This window comes from Salvelinus alpinus, chromosome 4 (genome assembly GCF_045679555.1).
Source record: "Salvelinus alpinus chromosome 4, SLU_Salpinus.1, whole genome shotgun sequence".
In the NCBI taxonomy this organism is placed as follows: Eukaryota; Metazoa; Chordata; class Actinopteri; order Salmoniformes; family Salmonidae; genus Salvelinus; species Salvelinus alpinus.
In genome coordinates, this window is record NC_092089.1 from 11,070,566 (window position 1) to 11,098,065 (window position 27,500).

The 27,500-nt window shown below is 49.4% G+C and overlaps 2 protein-coding genes across 2 annotated transcripts in view; one reads left to right on the plus strand and one right to left on the minus strand.

Moving 5' to 3' along the window:
- LOC139572868 (CUB and sushi domain-containing protein 3-like) overlaps window positions 1–27,500 on the plus strand; it is a 1,528,140-nt gene that overhangs the window by 145,129 nt on the left and 1,355,511 nt on the right. The gene's annotated exons all lie outside the window — the stretch shown is intronic.
- Window positions 27,277–27,500, minus strand: part of LOC139572850 (CUB and sushi domain-containing protein 3-like) — a 10,384-nt gene continuing 10,160 nt past the window's right edge. Inside the window, exon 4 of the mRNA XM_071395660.1 lies at window positions 27,277–27,500. This exon is cut by the window's right edge and continues 123 nt beyond it. Within this exon, the coding sequence (XP_071251761.1) occupies window positions 27,290–27,500 (211 nt within the window). The 3' untranslated portion in view covers window positions 27,277–27,289.

Here is a 27,500-nt window from a genome sequence, read left to right on the forward strand (position 1 = left end):
GGGAGACAGGGTAGCCTAGTGGTTAGAGGAGGGGAGGCAGGTAGCCTAGTGGTTAGAGGGGGAGGCAGGTAGCCTAGTGGTTAGAGGAGGGAGGCAGGTAGCCTAGTGGTTAGAGGAGGGAGGAAGGTAGCCTAGTGGTTAGAGGAAGGAGGAAGGTAGCCTAGTGGTTAGAGGAGGGAGGAAGGTAGCCTAGTGGTTAGAGGAGGGAGGAAGGTAGCCTAGTGGTTAGAGGAGGGAGGAAGGTAGCCTAGTGGTTAGAGGAGGGAGGCAGGTAGCCTAGTGGTTAGAGGAGGGAGGCAGGTAGCCTAGTGGTTAGAGGGGGGAGGCAGGTAGCCTAGTGGTTAGAGGAGGGAGGCAGGGTAGCCTAGTGGTTAGAGGAGGGAGGAAGGTAGCCTAGTGGTTAGAGGAGGGGAGGCAGGTAGCCTAGTGGTTAGAGGAGGGAGGCAGGGTAGCCTAGTGGTTAGAGGAGGGAGGAAGGTAGCCTAGTGGTTAGAGGAGGGAGGCAGGTAGCCTAGTGGTTAGAGGGGGGAGGCAGGTAGCCTAGTGGTTAGAGGAGGGAGGCAGGGTAGCCTAGTGGTTAGAGGAGGGAGGAAGGTAGCCTAGTGGTTAGAGGAGGGAGGCAGGTAGCCTAGTGGTTAGAGGAGGGGAGGCAGGTAGCCTAGTGGTTAGAGCAGGTACCCTCATGGTTAGAGCGTTGGGCCAGTAACGGAATGGTTGCTCGATCGAATCCCCGAGCTGACAAGTTAAAAATCTGTCGTTATGCCCCTGAACACGGCAGTTAACCTACTGTTCTTAGGCCGTCATTGTAAATAAGAATTTGTTGTTAAAACTGACTTGCCTAGTTAAATAAAAGTATGTTTTTATAGAGGCATACACATAACACAGTCACACTTGTCATAGTTCTGTAGGTCCATTTGTATAAAAAAAGGGCTTTGAGTAATGAACCGGATATTCTTTACTTTCCTACCTTTCCCATGTCCGACCTCCACCGTCCAGGTGCAGTTTAGAGAGTTAGGGTAGAGTTCTGGATATCCAGGAGACAGAATGATACCACCAGGTCCTCCCACGTCCCCACCACACGATGCTGGAGAATGACGAGAGACAATTATGCTAATAGACAATGCTAATGCTAGCCTGATGCTAATACACAATGCTAGTGCTAGCCTGATGCTAATACACAATGCTAGTGCTAGCCTGATGCTAATACGCAATGCTAATGCTAGCATGATGCTAATATAAAATGCTAATGCTAGCCTGATGCTAATACGCAATGCTAATGCTAGCATGATGCTAATATACAATGCTAATGCTAGCCTGATGCTAATATACAATGTTAATGCTAGCCTGATGCTAATACACGTTGCTAATGATAATACTAGTCAACTTAATGTTGTGATCCTCCTCACGCTCCACTATTGACATACATCATCTATAATATATGTAAATTAGCGAACACTTTTATCCCAATTTTTTTTTGTATGGTTGGTCAACAGGAATCAAACCCACTTTTGTATGGTTGGTCAACAGGAATCAAACCTACTTTTGTATGGCTTAGTCAACATGAATCAAACCCACTTTTGTATGGTTGGTCAACAGGAATCAAACCCACTTTTGTATGGTTGGTCAACAGGAATCAAACCCACTTTTGTATGGTTGGTCAACAGGAATCAAACCCACTTTTGTATGGCTGGTCAACAGGAATCAAACCTACTTTTGTCTGGTTGGTCAACAGGAATCAAACCCACAACCCTTGGTGTTGTAAGCAACATGCTCTTCAAAATGAGCTACACATTTTGCATGTCTTCCTAATTGCCTTCATCTACAGCTGAGCTCTTTATCTTACCACAGCAAAGTTAATGAGATACAGTCCCCTCTCAATGGCGACTGGGCCACGGTGTTAAATGTCAGAGCCTGTTGAAAGTTTATCCAGATTAATTAGCCCGTTGTTCACCAGCCACCAACTTTCTACTGGCTGTCATTGTATTGTTATCATTATAAAAGGTCATATGTTCTTTAAAAGGACAATACTTGGCAAATATGACAATTTAAAATATTATTTTTTTTAATATGTTTTTTTAGTTTTTTGTTCTTGTAAACCCGGCCCGGCTGCTAGCATTATGCAGACGCCCTCCAGAAACACATCATCTGGCAGGATAATATTTGAAGTTGAACTTGGTGGCTGGAGTACATGTTTTCTAAGTAATGAATGCCAATGAATGCCAGACAGTGTTTTTGGAGGATGATAATGATGCCTGGAGCTGTACAGCTGTAGTCACTACCCTAGAGGCCTCAGCTCTATCCCAAATGGTAAGTGCACTACCCCCTATGGGTCCTGGTCAAAAGTAGTGCACTATAGGTAAAGGAATAAGGGTGCCATTTGCCATACACGCCGAGTCTCTCCAGGCGAACGACACTGAAATCAAACCCTACCTCCCAAAATTATATCAAATATTTAATTCATGAGCCGAACTTACATAAAGTCATTAATAAGACATGAGCCTAGTGCTACTTGGCAAGGCTTGTGGGTTTGTGTCTGACACACCTGGACTCAGGCAGTAGGACTGTACTGGATGCCTTGATGTGAAGCTGTAGAGGGATGTTAGAGAGATTCCACTAGTACACTAGAATATGTCTCCACACTCAGTAGCAACATCTCTCCTACTGTCTCCATGTGTCCACCCTCAGTAACAACATCTCTCCTACTGTCTCCATGTGTCCACCCTCAGTAACAACATCTCCCCTACTGTCTCCATGTGTCCACCCTCAGTAACAACATCTACCCTACTGTCTCCATGTGTCCACCCTCAGTAACAACATCTCTCCTACTGTCTCCATGTGTCCACCCTCAGTAACAACATCTCCCCTACTGTCTCCATGTGTCCACCCTCAGTAACAACATCTACCCTTACCCTCTCTACACTCTCCACCCTCAGTAACAACATCTCTCCTACTGTCTCCATGTGTCCAGCCTCAGTAACAACATCTCCCCTACTGTCTCCATGTGTCCACCCTCAGTAACATCATCTCCCCTACTGTCTCCATGTGTCCACCCTCAGTAACAACATCTCCCCTACTGTCTCCATGTGTCCACCCTCAGTAACAACATCTCCCCTACTGTCTCCATGTGTCCACCCTCAGTAACAACATCTCCCCTACTGTCTCCATGTGGTCACCCTCAGTAACAACATCTCCCCTACTGTCTCCATGTGTCCACCCTCAGTAACAACATCTCCCCTACTGTCTCCATGTGGTCACCCTCAGTAACAACATCTCCCCTACTGTCTCCATGTGTTCACCCTCAGTAACAACATCTCCCCTACTGTCTCCATGTGTCCACCCTCAGTAACAACATCTCCCCTACTGTCTCCATGTGTCCACCCTCAGTAACAACATCTCCCCTACTGTCTCCATGTGTCCACCCTCAGTAACAACATCTACCTTTACCCTCTACACTCTCTAAGGGTTTAGGATGGTAGAATGATAGGATGGTAGGGGGTTAGGAGGTAGGATGGTAGGGTTTAGGGTGTAGGATGGTAGGGTGTTAAGAGGTAGAATGGTAAGGTTAGGAGGTAGGATGGTAGGGGGTTAGGAGGTAGGGTGGTAGGATTGGTAGGGGGTTAGGAGGTAGGATGGTAGGGGGTTAGGAGGTAGGATGGTAGGGGGTTAGGAGGTAGGATGGTAAGGGGCTTAGGAGGTAGGATGGTAAGGTTAGGAGGTAGGATGGTAAGGTTAGGAGGTAGGATGGTAAAGGGTTAGGAGGTAGGATGGTAAGGGGTTAGGAGGTAGGATGGTAGGGGATTAGGAGGTAGGATGGTAAGGGGTTAGGAGGTAGGATGGTAAAGGGGTTAGGAGGTAGGATGGTAGGATGGTAGGATGGTAGGGGGTTAGGAGGTAGGATGGTAAGGGGCAGGAGGTAGGATGGTAAGGGGTTTGGAGGTAGGATGGTAAGGGGCTTTAGGAGGTAGGATGGTAGGATGGTAAACCCTACCATCCTACCATCCTACACCCTAAACCCTACCATCCTACCTCCTAACCCCCTACCATCCTACCTCCTAACCATGTCTATTGTATTGTCCCAGTAGAGAGGTGAGTGACTGGAGGACTCTGTCTCTATATCATGTATTATTTGATGTAAAGTGTAGCGGGCCTTATAGATAATACAGTATCACACTACAGTACAGTATAGCATGTGTTAGTACATCAAGCCCTATGACTCTACCCCCTGCCAATCTCCTCCCACACTTTCTCTCTAGTACATCGTCCCTGTAACAGGTGTGGTGACTGGGACCATCTACCAAATACGCCACTGGAATATTTAAAAGTTCCTTGGTGTATTTCGGGACAACAAAAGTGATTGTTTATTTATTCAAGGACACAAGTATAGCATCAGCGGGAATACTGTTAGGATGTGACATTAAAATTGAATCCCTGTCCAGTAGGTGTTGGGTGAACCGTATAAATGTCCGTAAACCCTGCGCCCAGATCTGTATATGCAGCAGATTGGTTTGAATATGGTTGTCGTGCCAAGCTGGAGAGAAGGTTACGTGTTTGGCATTCAAAGGAACAAACACAGCAGAGAGGAGTTGGCTGGTGCACATCGAGATGGGACCAGGCTAGATTCATTGAGATGACACATCCAGATGGGACCCAGGCTAGATTCATTGAGATGACACATCCAGATGGGACCAGGCTAGTTTCATTGAGATGACACATCCAGATGGGACCCAGGCTAGATTCATTGAGATGACACATCCAGATGGGACCAGGCTAGTTTCATTGAGATGACACATCCAGATGGGACCCAGGCTAGATTCATTGAGATGACACATCCAGATGGGACCAGGCTAGTTTCATTGAGATGACACATCCAGATGGGACCAGGCTAGTTTCATTGAGATGACACATCCAGATGGGACCAGGCTAGTTTCATTGAGATGACACATCCAGATGGGACCAGGCTAGTTTCATTGAGATGACACATTCAGATGGGACCGGGCTAGATTCATTGAGATGACACATCCAGATGGGACCAGGCTAGTTTCATTGAGATGACACATCCAGATGGGACCGGGCTAGATTCATTGAGATGACACATCCAGATGGGACCAGGCTAGCTTCATTGAGATGACACATCCAGATGGGACCAGGCTAGCTTCATTGAGATGACACACTCAGATGGGACCAGGCTAGCTTCATTGAGATGACACACCCAGATGGGACCAGGCTAGTTTAATTGAGATGACACATCCAGATGGGACCAGGCTAGTTTCATTGAGATGACACATCCAGATGGGACCAGGCTAGTTTCATTGAGATGACACATTCAGATGGGACCGGGCTAGATTCATTGAGATGACACATCCAGATGGGACCAGGCTAGTTTCATTGAGATGACACATCCAGATGGGACCGGGCTAGATTCATTGAGATGACACATCCAGATGGGACCAGGCTAGCTTCATTGAGATGACACATCCAGATGGGACCAGGCTAGCTTCATTGAGATGACACACTCAGATGGGACCAGGCTAGCTTCATTGAGATGACACACCCAGATGGGACCAGGCTAGCTTCATTGAGATGACACTTCCAGATGGGACCCAGGCTAGATTCATTGAGATGACACCTCCAGATGAGACCAGGCTAGCTTCATTGAGATGACACATGCAGATGGGACCAGGCTAGCTTCATTGAGATGACACACCCAGATGGGACCAGGCTAGCTTCATTGAGATGACACATCCAGATGAGACCAGGCTAGCTTCATTGAGATGACACATCCAGATGGGCCCAGGCTAGATTCATTGAGATGACACATCCAGATGAGATCGGGCTAGCTTCATTGAGATGACACATCCAGATGAGACCAGGCTAGCTTCATTGAGATGACACATCCAGATGAGACCAGGCTAGCTTCATTGAGATGACACATCCAGATGGGACCAGGCTAGCTTCATTGAGATGACACATCCAGATGGGACCAGGCTAGCTTCATTGAGATGACACTCCCAGATGGGACCAGGCTAGCTTCATTGAGATGACACATCCAGATGGGACCAGGCTAGCTTCATTGAGATGACACATCCAGATGGGACCAGGCTAGCTTCATTGAGATGACACTCCCAGATGGGACCAGGCTAGCTTCATTGAGATGACACATCCAGATAAGACCGGGCTAGCTTCATTGAGATGACACATCCAGATGAGACCAGGCTAGTTTAATTGAGATGACACATCCAGATGGGACCAGGCTAGTTTCATTGAGATGACACATCCAGATGGGACCCAGGCTAGCTTCATTGAGATGACACATCCAGATGGGACAAGGCTAGCTTCATTGAGATGACACATCCAGATGAGATCGGGCTAGCTTCATTGAGATGACACATCCAGATGGGACCAGGCTAGCTTCATTGAGATGACACATCCAGATGAGATCGGGCTAGCTTCATTGAGATGATACAATACAGACCACTGCTAGGGTGGTCTACCAGTTGAACTGCTGTGTACCAATACAGACCACTGCTAGGGTGGTCTACCAGTTGAGCTGCTGTGTACCAATACAGACCACTGCTAGGGTGGTCTACCAGTTGAGCTGCTGTGTACCAATACAGACCACTGCTAGGGTGGTCTACCAGTTGAACTGCTGTGTACCAATACAGACCACTGCTAGGGTGGTCTACCAGTTGAACAGCTGTGTACCAATACAGACCACTGCTAGGGTGGTCTACCATGTTGAACTGCTGTGTACCAATACAGACCACTGCTAGGGTGGTCTACCAGTTGAACTGCTGTGTACCAATACAGCCCACTGCTAGGGTGGTCTACCAGTTGAGCTGCTGTGTACCAATACAGCCCACTGCTAGGGTGGTCTACCAGTTGAACTGCTGTCTCTGGAACACAGCCCACTGCTAGGGTGGTCTACCAGTTGAACTGCTGTCTCTGGAACACAGCCCACTGCTAGGGTGGTCTACCAGTTGAACTGCTGTGTACCAATACAGCCCACTGCTATTTCAGCACACTCTCTTCTCTTTCTCTATCCTATACAATAAACACAAATATGTAAGAAGTGGGACGACAACAAAAAATATTATTTTCTCTTTAGTAATATACCATCACATGTGAAAAGGTACGAGTTAGTTGAACCGTGTGAATACCATTATATGAACCCTGTTCCCAGATCTGTCTGTTCTTCAGCTAACCATTCTGACAAAGTTGGCTAAAGCGGGAGTTGGCTAAAGCGGGAGTTGGCTAAAGCGGGAGTTGTCTAAAGCGGGAGTTGTCTAAAGCGGGAGTTGTCTAAAGCGGGAGTTGGCTAAAGCGGGAGTTGGCTAAAGCGGGAGTTGGCTAAAGCGGGAGTTGGTTCAAGCGGGAGTTGGCTAAAGCGGGAGTTGGCTAAAGCGGGAGTTGGCTAAAGCGGGAGTTGGCTAAAGCGGGAGTTGGCTAAAGCGGGAGTTGGCTCAAGCGGGAGTTGGTTCAAGCGGGAGTTGGCTAAAGCGGGAGTTGGCTAAAACGGGTGTTGGCTAACGCGGGAGTTGGCTAACGCGGGAGTTGGCTAACGCAGGAGTTGGCTAAAGCAGGAGTTGGCTAAAACGGGTGTTGGCTAAAGTGGGAGTTGGCTAAAGCGGGAGTTGGCTAAAGCGGGTGTTGGCTAAAGCGGGTGTTGGCTAAAGCGGGAGTTGGCTAAAGCGGGAGTTGGCTAAAGCGGGAGTTGGCTAAAACGGGTGTTGGCTAAAGTGAATACAGATTACACCAGTGTATCTTAAACTAGATTACACACGTTATGATCTAAACCCAGAGATTACACATATTATAATCTAAATCTTAGCATCATATGTGGGCAGTGGACAAGGCTATGCATAATTGATATGATAAATAAAGATTAATTATCTATTTAGTAACATACCATCACTTTAAATAACATAGCCCCTCACATCAATCTGGACCTTGAAGCCAGTTCCACTGTTTTTTATACGGGACTGATTTAGACCTGGGACACCAGGCGGGTGATTCCCCTCTAATCAGGGACTGATTTAGACCTGGGACACCAGGTGGATGAACCCCATCTAATCAGGGACTGATTTAGACCTGGGACACCAGGTGGATGAATCCCCTCTGATCAGGGACTGATTTAGACCTGGGACACCAGGTGGATGATTCCCCTGTGATCAGGGACTGATTTAGACCTGGGACACCAGGCGGGTGATTCCCCTCTAATCAGGGACTGACTTAGACCTGGGACACCAGGTGGGTGATTCCCCTCTAATCAGGGACTGATTTAGACCTGGGACACCAAGTGGGTGATTCCCCTATCATCAGGGACTGATTTAGACCTGGGACACCAGGTGGATGATTCCCCTCTAACCGGGGCCTGATTTAGACCTGGGACACCAGTTGGGTGATTCCCCTCTAACCGGGGCCTGATTTAGACCTGGGACACCAGGTGGATGATTCCCCTCTGATCAGGGCCTGATTTAGACCTGGGACACCAGGTGGGTGATTCCCCTCTAATCAGGGCCTGATTTAGACCTGGGACACCAGGTGGGTGATATTAATGATTAGGTAGAACAGAAAAGCAGCAGTTGTCCGGACCTTGTAGGGTCAGATTGTAATCCCCCTGTTATAGAGGCTAACATACCATCACATGTGGGCAGAGAATGACTCCACCAGTGGGTCTTCTCACAGACCAGCGGTTCCTCATGACTGAGCCGGTATCCCTGGTCACACTGGAACGACACCTTGGACCCGATGGCCAGGTCATGGCCGTACCGCACGCCGTTCACCGGGATCCCAGGGTCCATGCATGATGATGTGTCCAACGTCACAACTGGTAGGAGCCAAGGTAAAAAATAAATTATTATTTATTTAACAGGTTAAGGCCTGTCCAAGTTAACGTGTTATTAACGTGTAAACTTTAGCAAAACAAAAATGTCACCGTACATTGTTTTTTTGTTTTTTTAGGGGGCGCAGTTAATCGCATCTCCATTTTTTTTCACCCAAATGGTATCTGTTTCCTCACGGACCGTTTTGAGCACAACACACAACGTGCTTTTAGCTCTGCTGTGCTCTGGGTATCAGCTCAGTTGGCAGTTTTAAGGAAAACTTACAGAAAGTTCAACTATAAACACATTCCCAGGCGTTTCTTTAGATTACAGCAAAAAAAATAACATAATTTGCACAGAAGTAGCTAGCTATTTATGCCAGTGTTAGCTAGCTAGCTAACTGACTAACCAAATGAGAATGTTTAGATTGCCAACTCTAGTTTCCCACATTGATTTTAATCAGAACAGAACTTTCATTCCATTTAGTTATTGTCTTTGTTGTAGTTCTCAGGTCAATCACCTCATATACCTAACCCACCCCAATCACCCCACACACCTCATATACCCAACCCACCCCAATCACCTCATATACCCAACCCACCCCAATCACCTCATATACCCAACCCACCCCAATCACCTCATATACCCAACCCACCCCAATCACCTCATATACCCAACCCACCCCAATCACCTCATATACCCAACCCAATCACCTCATATACCCAACACACCCCCCTCACCTCATATACCCAACCCACCCCCCTCACCTCATATACCCAACACACCCCCCTCACCTCATATACCCAACCCACCCCAATCACCTCATATACCCAACCCACCCCAATCACCGCATATACCCAACCCACCCCAATCACCTCATATACCCAACCCACCCCAATCACCTCATATACCCAACCCACCCCCCTCACCTCATATACCCAACACACCCCCCTCACCTCATATACCCAACCCACCCCCCTCACCTCATATACCCAACCCACCCCCCTCACCTCATATACCCAACCCACCCCAATCACCGCATATACCCAACCCACCCCAATCACCTCATATACCCAACCCACCCCCCTCACCTCATATACCCAACACACCCCCCTCACCTCATATACCCAACCCACCCCCCTCACCTCATATACCCAACCCACCCCCCTCACCTCATATACCCAACCCACCCCAATCACCTCATATACCCAACCCACCCCCCTCACCTCATATACCCAACACACCCCAATCACCTCATATACCCAACCCACCCCCCTCACCTCATATACCCAACCCACCCCCCTCACCTCATATACCCAACCCACCCCAATCACCTCATATACCCAACCCACCCCCCTCACCTCATATACCCAACACACACCCCTCACCTCATATACCCAACACACCCCCCTCACCTCATATACCCAACACACCCCCCTCACCTCATATACCCAACCCACCCCCCTCACCTCATATACCCAACCCACCCCAATCACCTCATATACCCAACCCACCCCCCTCACCTCATATACCCAACACACCCCAATCACCTCATATACCCAACCCACCCCCCTCACCTCATATACCCAACCCACCCCCCTCACCTCATATACCCAACCCACCCCAATCACCTCATATACCCAACCCACCCCCCTCACCTCATATACCCAACCCACCCCAATCACCTCATATACCCAACCCACCCCCCTCACCTCATATACCCAACACACCCCAATCACCTCATATACCCAACCCACCCCCCTCACCTCATATACCCAACCCACCCCCCTCACCTCATATACCCAACCCACCCCAATCACCTCATATACCCAACACACACCCCTCACCTCATATACCCAACACACCCCCCTCACCTCATATACCCAACACACCCCCCTCACCTCATATACCCAACCCACCCCCCTCACCTCATATACCCAACCCACCCCAATCACCTCATATACCCAACCCACCCCCCTCACCTCATATACCCAACACACCCCCCTCACCTCATATACCCAACCCACCCCCCTCACCTCATATACCCAACCCACCCCCCTCACCTCATATACCCAACCCACCCCAATCACCGCATATACCCAACCCACCCCAATCACCTCATATACCCAACCCACCCCCCTCACCTCATATACCCAACACACCCCCCTCACCTCATATACCCAACCCACCCCCCTCACCTCATATACCCAACCCACCCCCCTCACCTCATATACCCAACCCACCCCAATCACCTCATATACCCAACCCACCCCCCTCACCTCATATACCCAACACACCCCAATCACCTCATATACCCAACCCACCCCCCTCACCTCATATACCCAACCCACCCCCCTCACCTCATATACCCAACCCACCCCAATCACCTCATATACCCAACCCACCCCCCTCACCTCATATACCCAACACACACCCCTCACCTCATATACCCAACACACCCCCCTCACCTCATATACCCAACACACCCCCCTCACCTCATATACCCAACCCACCCCCCTCACCTCATATACCCAACCCACCCCAATCACCTCATATACCCAACCCACCCCCCTCACCTCATATACCCAACACACCCCAATCACCTCATATACCCAACCCACCCCCCACCTCATATACCCAACCCACCCCCCTCACCTCATATACCCAACCCACCCCAATCACCTCATATACCCAACCCACCCCCCTCACCTCATATACCCAACCCACCCCCCTCACCTCATATACCCAACCCACCCCAATCACCTCATATACCCAACCCACCCCCCTCACCTCATATACCCAACACACCCCAATCACCTCATATACCCAACCCACCCCCCTCACCTCATATACCCAACCCACCCCCCTCACCTCATATACCCAACCCACCCCAATCACCTCATATACCCAACCCACCCCCCTCACCTCATATACCCAACACACACCCCTCACCTCATATACCCAACACACCCCCCTCACCTCATATACCCAACACACCCCCCTCACCTCATATACCCAACCCACCCCCCTCACCTCATATACCCAACCCACCCCAATCACCTCATATACCCAACCCACCCCCCTCACCTCATATACCCAACACACCCCAATCACCTCATATACCCAACCCACCCCCCTCACCTCATATACCCAACCCACCCCCCTCACCTCATATACCCAACCCTCCCCAATCACCTCATATACCCAACCCACCCCCCTCACCTCATATACCCAACCCACCCCCCTCACCTCAATTACCCAACCCACCCCTATCACCTCATATACCCAACCCACCCCAATCACCTCATATACCCAACCCACCCCCCTCACCTCATATACCCAACCCACCCCCCTCACCTCATATACCCAACCCACCCCCCTCACCTCATATACCCAACCCACCCCCCTCACCTCATATACCCAACCCACCCCCCTCACCTCATATACCCAACCCACCCCCCTCTCCTCATATACCCAACCCACCCCCCTCACCTCATATACCCAACCCACCCCCTCACCTCATATACCCAACCCACCCCCCTCACCTCATATACCCAACCCACCCCCCTCACCTCATATACCCAACCCACCCCAATCACCTCATATACCCAACACACCCCAATCACCTCATATACCCAACACACCCCAATCACCTCATATACCCAACACACCCCAATCACCTCATATACCCAACCCACCCCAATCACCTCATATACCCAACCCACCCCAATCACCTCATATACCCAACCCACCCCCCTCACCTCATATACCCAACCCACCCCCCTCACCTCATATACCCAACCCACCCCCCTCACCTCATATACCCAACCCACCCCCCTCACCTCATATACCCAACCCACCCCCCTCACCTCATATACCCAACCCACCCCCCTCACCTCATATACCCAACCCACCCCCTTCACCTCATATACCCAACCCACCCCAATCACCTCATATACCCAACACACCCCAATCACCTCATATACCCAACACACCCCAATCACCTCATATACCCAACACACCCCAATCACCTCATATACCCAACCCACCCCAATCACCTCATATACCCAACCCACCCCAATCACCTCATATACCCAACCCACCCCAATCACCTCATATACCCAACCCACCTCCCTCACCTCATATACCCAACCCACCCCAATCACCTCATATACCCAACACACCCCAATCACCTCATATACCCAACACACCCCAATCACCTCATATACCCAACACACCCCAATCACCTCATATACCCAACACACCCCAATCACCTCATATACCCAACACACCCCAATCACCTCATATACCCAACACACCCCAATCACCTCATATACCCAACCCACCCCAATCACCTCATATACCCAACCCACCCCAATCACCTCATATACCCAACCCACCCCCCTCACCTCATATACCCAACCCACCCCCCTCACCTCATATACCCAACCCACCCCCCTCACCTCATATACCCAACCCACCCCCCTCACCTCATATACCCAACCCACCCCCCTCACCTCATATACCCAACCCCCCCCCCTCACCTCATATACCCAACCCCCCCCCCTCACCTCATATACCCAACCCACCCCCCTCACCTCATATACCCAACCCACCCCCCTCACCTCATATACCCAACCCACCCCCCTCACCTCATATACCCAACCCACCCCCCTCACCTCATATACCCAACCCACCCCAATCACCTCATATACCCAACCCACCCCAATCACCTCATATACCCAACCCACCCCAATCACCTCATATACCCAACCCACCCCAATCACCTCATATACCCAACCCACCCCAATCACCTCATATACCCAACCCACCCCCCTCACCTCATATACCCAACCCACCCCAATCACCTCATATACCCAACACACCCCAATCACCTCATATACCCAACACACCCCAATCACCTCATATACCCAACACACCCCAATCACCTCATATACCCAACACACCCCAATCACCTCATATACCCAACACACCCCAATCACCTCATATACCCAACCCACCCCAATCACCTCATATACCCAACCCACCCCAATCACCTCATATACCCAACCCACCCCCCTCACCTCATATACCCAACCCACCCCCCTCACCTCATATACCCAACCCACCCCCCTCACCTCATATACCCAACCCACCCCCCTCACCTCATATACCCAACCCACCCCCCTCACCTCATATACCCAACCCACCCCCCTCACCTCATATACCCAACCCACCCCCCTCACCTCATATACCCAACCCACCCCCCTCACCTCATATACCCAACACACCCCAATCACCTCATATACCCAACCCACCCCCCTCACCTCATATACCCAACCCACCCCCCTCACCTCATATACCCAACCCACCCCCCTCACCTCATATACCCAACCCACCCCCCTCACCTCATATACCCAACCCACCCCCCTCACCTCATATACCCAACCCACCCCCCTCACCTCATATACCCAACCCACCCCCCTCACCTCATATACCCAACCCACCCCCCTCACCTCATATACCCAACACCCCCCTCACCTCATATACCCAACACCCCCCTCACCTCATATACCCAACCCACCCCTCACCTCATATACCCAACCCACCCCTCACCTCATATACCCAACCCACCCCCCTCACCTCATATACCCAACCCACCCCCCTCACCTCATATACCCAACCCACCCCCCTCACCTCATATACCCAACACCCCCCTCACCTCATATACCCAACCCACCCCCCTCACCTCATATACCCAACCCACCCCCCTCACCTCATATACCCAACCCACCCCCCTCACCTCATATACCCAACCCACCCCCCTCACCTCATATACCCAACCCACCCCCCTCACCTCATATACCCAACCCACCCCCCTCACCTCATATACCCAACCCACCCCCCTCACCTCATATACCCAACCCACCCCCCTCACCTCATATACCCAACACCCCCCTCACCTCATATACCCAACCCACCCCCCTCACCTCATATACCCAACCCACCCCCCTCACCTCATATACCCAACCCACCCCAATCACCTCATATACCCAACCCACCCCCCTCACCTCATATACCCAACACACACCCCTCACCTCATATACCCAACACACCCCCCTCACCTCATATACCCAACACACCCCCCTCACCTCATATACCCAACCCACCCCCCTCACCTCATATACCCAACCCACCCCAATCACCTCATATACCCAACCCACCCCCCTCACCTCATATACCCAACACACCCCAATCACCTCATATACCCAACCCACCCCCCTCACCTCATATACCCAACCCACCCCCCTCACCTCATATACCCAACCCACCCCAATCACCTCATATACCCAACCCACCCCCCTCACCTCATATACCCAACACACCCCCCTCACCTCATATACCCAACCCACCCCAATCACCTCATATACCCAACCCACCCCCCTCACCTCATATACCCAACACACCCCAATCACCTCATATACCCAACCCACCCCCCTCACCTCATATACCCAACCCACCCCCCTCACCTCATATACCCAACCCACCCCAATCACCTCATATACCCAACCCACCCCCCTCACCTCATATACCCAACACACACCCCTCACCTCATATACCCAACACACCCCCCTCACCTCATATACCCAACACACCCCCCTCACCTCATATACCCAACCCACCCCCCTCACCTCATATACCCAACCCACCCCAATCACCTCATATACCCAACCCACCCCCCTCACCTCATATACCCAACACACCCCAATCACCTCATATACCCAACCCACCCCCCTCACCTCATATACCCAACCCACCCCCCTCACCTCATATACCCAACCCACCCCAATCACCTCATATACCCAACCCACCCCCCTCACCTCATATACCCAACCCACCCCCCTCACCTCAATTACCCAACCCACCCCTATCACCTCATATACCCAACCCACCCCAATCACCTCATATACCCAACCCACCCCCCTCACCTCATATACCCAACCCACCCCCCTCACCTCATATACCCAACCCACCCCCCTCACCTCATATACCCAACCCACCCCCCTCACCTCATATACCCAACCCACCCCCCTCACCTCATATACCCAACCCACCCCCCTCACCTCATATACCCAACCCACCCCCCTCACCTCATATACCCAACCCACCCCCCTCACCTCATATACCCAACCCACCCCCTCACCTCATATACCCAACCCACCCCCCTCACCTCATATACCCAACCCACCCCCCTCACCTCATATACCCAACCCACCCCAATCACCTCATATACCCAACACACCCCAATCACCTCATATACCCAACACACCCCAATCACCTCATATACCCAACACACCCCAATCACCTCATATACCCAACCCACCCCAATCACCTCATATACCCAACCCACCCCAATCACCTCATATACCCAACCCACCCCCCTCACCTCATATACCCAACCCACCCCCCTCACCTCATATACCCAACCCACCCCCCTCACCTCATATACCCAACCCACCCCCCTCACCTCATATACCCAACCCACCCCCCTCACCTCATATACCCAACCCACCCCCCTCACCTCATATACCCAACCCACCCCCCTCACCTCATATACCCAACCCACCCCCTTCACCTCATATACCCAACCCACCCCAATCACCTCATATACCCAACACACCCCAATCACCTCATATACCCAACACACCCCAATCACCTCATATACCCAACACACCCCAATCACCTCATATACCCAACCCACCCCAATCACCTCATATACCCAACCCAATCACCTCATATACCCAACCCACCCCAATCACCTCATATACCCAACCCACCTCCCTCACCTCATATACCCAACCCAATCACCTCATATACCCAACACACCCCAATCACCTCATATACCCAACACACCCCAATCACCTCATATACCCAACACACCCCAATCACCTCATATACCCAACACACCCCAATCAACTCATATACCCAACACACCCCAATCACCTCATATACCCAACCCACCCCAATCACCTCATATACCCAACCCACCCCAATCACCTCATATACCCAACCCACCCCCCTCACCTCATATACCCAACCCACCCCCCTCACCTCATATACCCAACCCACCCCCCTCACCTCATATACCCAACCCACCCCCCTCACCTCATATACCCAACCCACCCCCCTCACCTCATATACCCAACCCCCCCCCCTCACCTCATATACCCAACCCACCCCCCTCACCTCATATACCCAACCCACCCCCCTCACCTCATATACCCAACCCACCCCCCTCACCTCATATACCCAACCCACCCCCCTCACCTCATATACCCAACCCACCCCAATCACCTCATATACCCAACCCACCCCAATCACCTCATATACCCAACCCACCCCAATCACCTCATATACCCAACCCACCCCAATCACCTCATATACCCAACCCACCCCAATCACCTCATATACCCAACCCACCCCCCTCACCTCATATACCCAACCCACCCCAATCACCTCATATACCCAACACACCCCAATCACCTCATATACCCAACACACCCCAATCACCTCATATACCCAACACACCCCAATCACCTCATATACCCAACACACCCCAATCACCTCATATACCCAACACACCCCAATCACCTCATATACCCAACACACCCCAATCACCTCATATACCCAACCCACCCCAATCACCTCATATACCCAACCCACCCCAATCACCTCATATACCCAACCCACCCCCCTCACCTCATATACCCAACCCACCCCCCTCACCTCATATACCCAACCCACCCCCCTCACCTCATATACCCAACCCACCCCCCTCACCTCATATACCCAACCCACCCCCCTCACCTCATATACCCAACCCACCCCCCTCACCTCATATACCCAACCCACCCCCCTCACCTCATATACCCAACCCACCCCCCTCACCTCATATACCCAACCCACCCCCCTCACCTCATATACCCAACCCACCCCCCTCACCTCATATACCCAACCCACCCCCCTCACCTCATATACCCAACCCACCCCCCTCACCTCATATACCCAACACCCCCCTCACCTCATATACCCAACACCCCCCTCACCTCATATACCCAACCCACCCCTCACCTCATATACCCAACCCACCCCTCACCTCATATACCCAACCCACCCCCCTCACCTCATATACCCAACCCACCCCCCTCACCTCATATACCCAACACCCCCCTCACCTCATATACCCAACCCACCCCCCTCACCTCATATACCCAACCCACCCCCCTCACCTCATATACCCAACCCACCCCCCTCACCTCATATACCCAACCCACCCCCCTCACCTCATATACCCAACACCCCCCTCACCTCATATACCCAACCCACCCCCCTCACCTCATATACCCAACCCACCCCCCTCACCTCATATACCCAACCCACCCCCCTCACCTCATATACCCAACCCACCCCCCTCACCTCATATACCCAACCCACCCCCCTCACCTCATATACCCAACACCCCCCTCACCTCATATACCCAACCCACCCCTCTCACCTCATATACCCAACCCACCCCCCTCACCTCATATACCCAACCCACCCCCCTCACCTCATATACCCAACCCACCCCCCTCACCTCATATACCCAACCCACCCCAATCACCTCATATACCCAACCCACCCCCCTCACCTCATATACCCAACCCACCCCAATCACCTCATATACCCAACCCACCCCCCTCACCTCATATACCCAACCCACCCCAATCACCTCATATACCCAACCCACCCCCCTCACCTCATATACCCAACCCACCCCCCTCACCTCATATACCCAACCCACCCCCCTCACCTCATATACCCAACACCCCCCTCACCTCATATACCCAACACCCCCCTCACCTCATATACCCAACCCACCCCTCACCTCATATACCCAACCCACCCCTCACCTCATATACCCAACCCACCCCCCTCACCTCATATACCCAACCCACCCCCCTCACCTCATATACCCAACCCACCCCCCTCACCTCATATACCCAACACCCCCCTCACCTCATATACCCAACCCACCCCCCTCACCTCATATACCCAACCCACCCCCCTCACCTCATATACCCAACCCACCCCCCTCACCTCATATACCCAACCCACCCCCCTCACCTCATATACCCAACACCCCCCTCACCTCATATACCCAACCCACCCCCCTCACCTCATATACCCAACCCACCCCCCTCACCTCATATACCCAACCCACCCCCCTCACCTCATATACCCAACCCACCCCCCTCACCTCATATACCCAACACCCCCCTCACCTCATATACCCAACCCACCCCCCTCACCTCATATACCCAACCCACCCCCCTCACCTCATATACCCAACCCACCCCCCTCATCTCATATACCCAACCCACCCCCCTCACCTCATATACCCAACCCACCCCCCTCACCTCATATACCCAACCCACCCCAATCACCTCATATACCCAACCCAATCACCTCATATACCCAACCCACCCCAATCACCTCATATACCCAACCCACCCCAATCACCTCATATACCCAACCCACCCCAATCACCTCATATACCCAACCCACCCCAATCACCTCACATACCCAACCCACCCCAATCACCTCATATACCCAACCCACCCCAATCACCTCATATACCCAACCCACCCCAATCACCTCATATACCCAACCCACCCCAATCACCTCATATACCCAACCCACCCCCCTCACCTCATATACCCAACCCACCCCCCTCACCTCATATACCCAACCCACCCCCCTCACCTCATATACCCAACCCACCCCCCTCACCTCATATACCCAACCCACCCCCCTCACCTCATATACCCAACCCACCCCCCTCACCTCATATACCCAACCCACCCCCCTCACCTCATATACCCAACCCACCCCCCTCACCTCATATACCCAACCCACCCCCCTCACCTCATATACCCAACCCACCCCAATCACCTCATATACCCAACCCACCCCCCTCACCTCATATACCCAACCCACCCCAATCACCTCATATACCCAACCCACCCCCCTCACCTCATATACCCAACCCACCCCAATCACCTCATATACCCAACCCACCCCCCTCACCTCATATACCCAACCCACCCCCCTCACCTCATATACCCAACCCACCCCCCTCACCTCATATACCCAACACCCCCCTCACCTCATATACCCAACACCCCCCTCACCTCATATACCCAACCCACCCCTCACCTCATATACCCAACCCACCCCTCACCTCATATACCCAACCCACCCCCCTCACCTCATATACCCAACCCACCCCCCTCACCTCATATACCCAACCCACCCCCCTCACCTCATATACCCAACCCACCCCCCTCACCTCATATACCCAACCCACCCCCCTCACCTCATATACCCAACCCACCCCCCTCACCTCATATACCCAACCCACCCCCCTCACCTCATATACCCAACACCCCCCTCACCTCATATACCCAACCCACCCCCCTCACCTCATATACCCAACCCACCCCCCTCACCTCATATACCCAACCCACCCCCCTCACCTCATATACCCAACCCACCCCCCTCACCTCATATACCCAACCCACCCCCCTCACCTCATATACCCAACACCCCCCTCACCTCATATACCCAACCCACCCCCCTCACCTCATATACCCAACCCACCCCCCTCACCTCATATACCCAACCCACCCCCCTCACCTCATATACCCAACCCACCCCCCTCACCTCATATACCCAACCCACCCCAATCACCTCATATACCCAACCCAATCACCTCATATACCCAACCCACCCCAATCACCTCATATACCCAACCCACCCCAATCACCTCATATACCCAACCCACCCCAATCACCTCATATACCCAACCCACCCCAATCACCTCATATACCCAACCCACCCCAATCACCTCACATACCCAACCCACCCCAATCACCTCATATACCCAACCCACCCCAATCACCTCATATACCCAACCCACCCCAATCACCTCATATACCCAACCCACCCCAATCACCTCATATACCCAACCCACCCCCCTCACCTCATATACCCAACCCACCCCCCTCACCTCATATACCCAACCCACCCCCCTCACCTCATATACCCAACCCACCCCCCTCACCTCATATACCCAACCCACCCCCCTCACCTCATATACCCAACCCACCCCCCTCACCTCATATACCCAACCCACCCCCCTCACCTCATATACCCAACCCACCCCCCTCACCTCATATACCCAACCCACCCCCCTCACCTCATATACCCAACCCACCCCCCTCACCTCATATACCCAACCCACCCCCCTCACCTCATATACCCAACCCACCCCCCTCACCTCATATACCCAACCCACCCCCCTCACCTCATATACCCAACCCACCCCCCTCACCTCATATACCCAACCCACCCCAATCACCTCATATACCCAACCCACCCCAATCACCTCATATACCCAACCCACCCCAATCACCTCATATACCCAACCCACCCCAATCACCTCATATACCCAACCCACCCCAATCACCTCATATACCCAACCCACCCCAATCACCTCATATACCCAACCCACCCCAATCACCTCATATACCCAACCCACCCCAATCACCTCATATACCCAACCCACCCCAATCACCTCATATACCCAACCCACCCCAATCACCTCATATACCCAACCCACCCCAATCACCTCATATACCCAACCCACCCCAATCACCTCATATACCCAACCCACCCCAATCACTCCCTGATTTGACTGTTTTTTTACATTATACTTCCACCCTATGAGGTCATAATAATACTTGGAAATTCCCTTTTTGTGTAGGAGCAGTTTGAATAAAATGCCTGGAATTTCATCCTGTTCAGGTGGGTTAGGCCTACTTTATGACGTCATAAGGAGATCTCTTTATAATAGACCAATGGCTGTTCACCTGGGTAAGGGGGGTGGGCTCTAGAACATCCTTATCAGCCAATCAAGGCTGTGTATGTAAATATCTTCACATTTGTTTCCTCATTTTTAAAGGCCAACGGAGGCTGAGGAAAATAAATGATACAAAATATATGTTGGAGTTATTTTCATGAAATAAACACACAGTGATGATTAAAAAAAAAAAAATGACAGACTGCATGAGAGCTTTAAGAAAAGTATCCTAATTCTAACAGCTGTATGATATTTCATATCTGGCTGATCAGCCTAGGCTAGATCTAACAGCTGTATGATTTTTCATATCTGGCTGATCAGCCTGGGCTAGATCTAACAGCTGTATGATATTTCATATCTGGCTGATCAGCCTGGGCTAGATCTAACAGCTGTATGATATTTCATATCTGGCTGATCAGCCTAGGCTAGATCTAACAGCTGTATGATATTTAATATCTGGCTGATCAGCCTAGGCTAGATCTAACAGCTGTATGATATTAATATCTGTCTGATCAGCCTGGGCTAGATCTAACAGCTGTATGATATTTAATATCTGTCTGATCAGCCTAGGCTAGATCTAACAGCTGTATAATATTTAATATCTGGCTGATCAGCCTTGGCTAGATGTAACAGCTGTATGATATTTAATATCTGGCTGATCAGCCTGGGCTAGATCTAACAGCTGTATGATATTTAATATCTGGCTGATCAGCCTAGGCTAGATCTAACAGCTGTATGATATTAATATCTGGCTGATCAGCCTGGGCTAGATCTAACAGCTGTATGATATTAATATCTGGCTGATCAGCCTGGGCTAGATCTAACAGCTGTATGATATTAATATCTGGCTGATCAGCCTTGGCTAGATCTAACAGCTGTATGATATTTAATATCTGGCTGATCAGCCTAGGCTAGATCTAACAGCTGTATGATATTTCATATCTGGCTGATCAGGCTAGATCTAACAGCTGTATGATATTAATATCTGGCTGATCAGCCTGGGCTAGAATTAACAGCTGTATGATATGTAATATCTGGCTGATCAGCCTGGGCTAGATCTAACAGCTGTATGATATTTAATATCTGGCTGATCAGCCTGGGCTAGATCTAACAGCTGTATGATATGTAATATCTGGCTGATCAGCCTGGGCTAGATCTAACATCTGTAATGATATTTAATATCTGGCTGATCAGCCTAGGCTAGATCTAACAGCTGTATGATATTTAATATCTGTCTGATCAGCCTGGGCTAGATCTAACAGCTGTAATGATATTTAATATCTGGCTGATCAGCCTGGGCTAGATCTAACATCTGTAATGATATTTAATATCTGGCTGATCAGCCTAGGCTAGATCTAACAGCTGTATGATATTTAATATCTGTTTGATCAGCCTGGGCTAGATCTAACAGCTGTAATGATATTTAATATCTGGCTGATCAGCCTGGGCTAGATCTAACAGCTGTATGATATTAATATCTGGCTGATCAGCCTGGGCTAGATCTAACAGCTGTATGATATGTAATATCTGGCTGATCAGCCTGGGCTAGATCTAACAGCTGTATGATATTTAATATCTGGCTGATCAGCCTGGGCTAGATCTAACAGCTGTATGATATTTCCTATCTGGCTGATCAGCCTAGGCTAGATCTAACAGCTGTATGATATTTAATATCTGGCTGATCAGCCAAGGCTAGATCTAACAGCTGTATGATATTTAATATCTGTCTGATCAGCCTGGGCTAGATCTAACAGCTGTATGATATTTAATATCTGGCTGATCAGCCTAGGCTAGATCTAACAGCTGTATAATATTTCATATCTGGCTGATCAGCCTAGGCTAGATCTAACAGCTGTATGATATTAATATCTGGCTGATCAGCCTGGGCTAGATCTAACAGCTGTATGATATTTAATATCTGGCTGATCAGCCTAGGCTAGATCTAACAGCTGTATAATATTTAATATCTGGCTGATCAGCCTTGGCTAGATCTAACAGCTGTATGATATTTAATATCTGGCTGATCAGTCTGGGCTAGATCTAACAGCTGTATGATATTTAATATCTGGCTGATCAGCCTAGGCTAGATCTAACAGCTGTATGATATTAATATCTGGCTGATCAGCCTGGGCTAGATCTAACAGCTGTATGATATTAATATCTGGCTGATCAGCCTGGGCTAGATCTAACAGCTGTATGATATTAATATCTGGCTGATCAGCCTTGGCTAGATCTAACAGCTGTATGATATTTAATATCTGGCTGATCAGCCTAGGCTAGATCTAACAGCTGTATGATATTTAATATCTGGCTGATCAGCCTAGGCTAGATCTAACAGCTGTATGATATTTCATATCTGGCTGATCAGGCTAGATCTAACAGCTGTATGATATTAATATCTGGCTGATCAGCCTGGGCTAGAATTAACAGCTGTATGATATGTAATATCTGGCTGATCAGCCTGGGCTAGATCTAACAGCTGTATGATATTTAATATCTGGCTGATCAGCCTGGGCTAGATCTAACAGCTGTATGATATGTAATATCTGGCTGATCAACCTGGGCTAGATCTAACATCTGTAATGATATTTAATATCTGGCTGATCAGCCTAGGCTAGATCTAACAGCTGTATGATATTTAATATCTGTTTGATCAGCCTGGGCTAGATCTAACAGCTGTAATGATATTTAATATCTGGCTGATCAGCCTGGGCTAGATCTAACAGCTGTATGATATTAATATCTGGCTGATCAGCCTGGGCTAGATCTAACAGCTGTATGATATGTAATATCTGGCTGATCAGCCTGGGCTAGATCTAACAGCTGTATGATATTTAATATCTGGCTGATCAGCCTGGGCTAGATCTAACAGCTGTATGATATTTCCTATCTGGCTGATCAGCCTAGGCTAGATCTAACAGCTGTATGATATTTAATATCTGGCTGATCAGCCTAGGCTAGATCTAACAGCTGTATAATATTTCATATCTGGCTGATCAGCCTGGGCTAGATCTAACAGCTGTATGATATTTCATATCTGGCTGATCAGCCGAGGCTAGATCTAACAGCTGTATGATATGTAATATCTGGCTGATCAGCCTGGGCTAGATCTAACAGCTGTATGATATTTAATATCTGGCTGATCAGCCGAGGCTAGATCTAACACCTGTATGATATTTAATATCTGGCTGATCGGCCTGGGCTAGATCTAACAGCTGTATGATATTTAATATCTGGCTGATCAGCCTAGGCTAGATCTAACAGCTGTATGATATGTAATATCTGGCTGATCAGCCTAGGCTAGATCTAACACCTGTATGATATGTAATATCTGGCTGATCAGCCTGGGCTAGATCTAACAGCTGTGTGATATTTAATATCTGGCTGATCAGCCTAGGCTAGATCTAACAGCTGTATGATATGTAATATCTGGCTGATCAGCCTGGGCTAGATCTAACAGCTGTATGATATGTAATATCTGGCTGATCAGCCTAGGCTAGATCTAACAGCTGTATGATATTTAATATCTGGCTGATCAGCCTAGGCTAGATCTAACAGTTGTATAATATTAATATCTGGCTGATCAGCCTAGGCTAGATCTAACAGCTGTATGATATGTAATATCTGGCTGATCAGCCTAGGCTAGATCTAACAGCTGTATGATATGTAATATCTGGCTGATCAGCCTGGGCTAGATCTAACAGCTGTATGATATTAATATCTGGCTGATCAGCCTAGGCTAGATCTAACACCTGTATGATATGTAATATCTGGCTGATCAGCCTGGGCTAGATCTAACAGCTGTATGATATGTAATATCTGGCTGATCAGCCTAGGCTAGATCTAACAGCTGTATGATATTAATATCTGGCTGATCAGCCTGGGCTAGATCTAACAGCTGTATGATATGTAATATCTGGCTGATCAGCCTAGGCTAGATCTAACAGCTGTATGATATTTAATATCTGGCTGATCAGCCTAGGCTAGATCTAACAGCTGTATAATATTAATATCTGGCTGATCAGCCTAGGCTAGATCTAACAGCTGTATGATATGTAATATCTGGCTGATCAGCCTAGGCTAGATCTAACAGCTGTATGATATGTAATATCTGGCTGATCAGCCTGGGCTAGATCTAACAGCTGTATGATATGTAATATCTGGCTGATCAGCCTGGGCTAGATCTAACAGCTGTATGATATTTAATATCTGGCTGATCTGTTGTTATACAGTTTATTTTGTGTTTTCTTCCCATATAATTTAAAATATACAGTATTATACCTACAACTCAGCGGAATGTGTTTTAAATATAAAGTGGTTTTGGCAACGAGGATTTTATCTGCTTCCCCAGAGTTTCTATTGTATTATTAACTGTACGTTTGTTTATTCCATGTGTAACTCTGTGTTGTTGTTTGTGTCGCACTGCTTTGTTTTATCTTGGCCAGGTCGCAGTTGTAAATGAGAACTTGTTCTCAACTGGCCTACCTGGTTATTAAATAAAGGTGAAATTTAAAAAAAATTAAAAAATAAAAAGAGTCAGATGAACTTGTGGATACCATTGTTATGCCTCTTTGTCCAGTATGAAGGAAGTTAGAGGTAGTATCGCAAGCCAATGCTAACTAGCGTTAGCGCAATGACTAAAAGTCTATGGGTATCTGCTAGCATGCTGGTTCTTTCCTCGGGCGTTATTGAGTCTGTTTATATGTTTCATGTCCTTACGCTACTCGTGTTTCTTGTTTTGTTCCTAGTTCGTTTATTTATTAGATTCACTCCCTGTACTTTCTTCTCGTTTATTATCAAGTTACAATAGCAGTGTGTTGAGCTAACTAGGGGTCCCACAGATCATTTTATGGTAGAGAAAATGTCACTCATTCTGTTCATTTTAGCAGCCGAAATGCTTTCCAGAGCAAGTACAGGAAGTCAGTTTATTCTACAGGACGTCAGGAAGTCCGTTTATTCTACAGGACGTCAGGAAGTCAGTTTATTCTACAGGAAGTCAGTTTATTCTACAGGAAGTCAGGAAGTCAGTTTATTCTACAGGAAGTCAGGAAGTCAGTTTATTCTACAGGAAGTCAGTTTATTCTACAGGAAGTCGGGAAATCAGTTTATTCTACAGGAAGTCGGGAAGTCAGTTTATTCTACAGGAAGTCAGGAAGTCAGTTTATTCTGCAGGAAGTCAGGAAGTCAGTTTATTCTACAGGAAGTCAGTTTATTCTACAGGAAGTCAGGAAATCAGTTTATTCTACAGGAAGTCAGTTTATTCTACAGGAAGTCAGGAAGTCAGTTTATTCTACACTCTACGACACAGATATAACTCAGGCTACCTACTGTACATCATAAGTAGGGCCCGTCGTGGCCCTTACTAATCAGAGCTGTGTATGATTGCTACTTGTTTAGAATGAATCAAATCCAGTCTCATAGGGTCTCATTAAGAGTTGAGACAAATCTGTACATACACAACTCAGACTTTCACATAAATCATTCATTGACTTCAATAAAACTCTCAAGATAAAGGGTTTGGAAATAGAGCTCGTTGTTGTCTCAACCTCTTTTCATTAATTGATATCAATGGGAGACTTGTACCATATATGTGTTTGTCAGAACACCAGTCATAACGCCCACACAAAAAATATCTTGTTATAATCTCACTCTCGTAGAAGATCTTGAAGCCGCTGTTGGATCTGCTGTTGTCGGTGGTGAAGAGGAGGTAGATG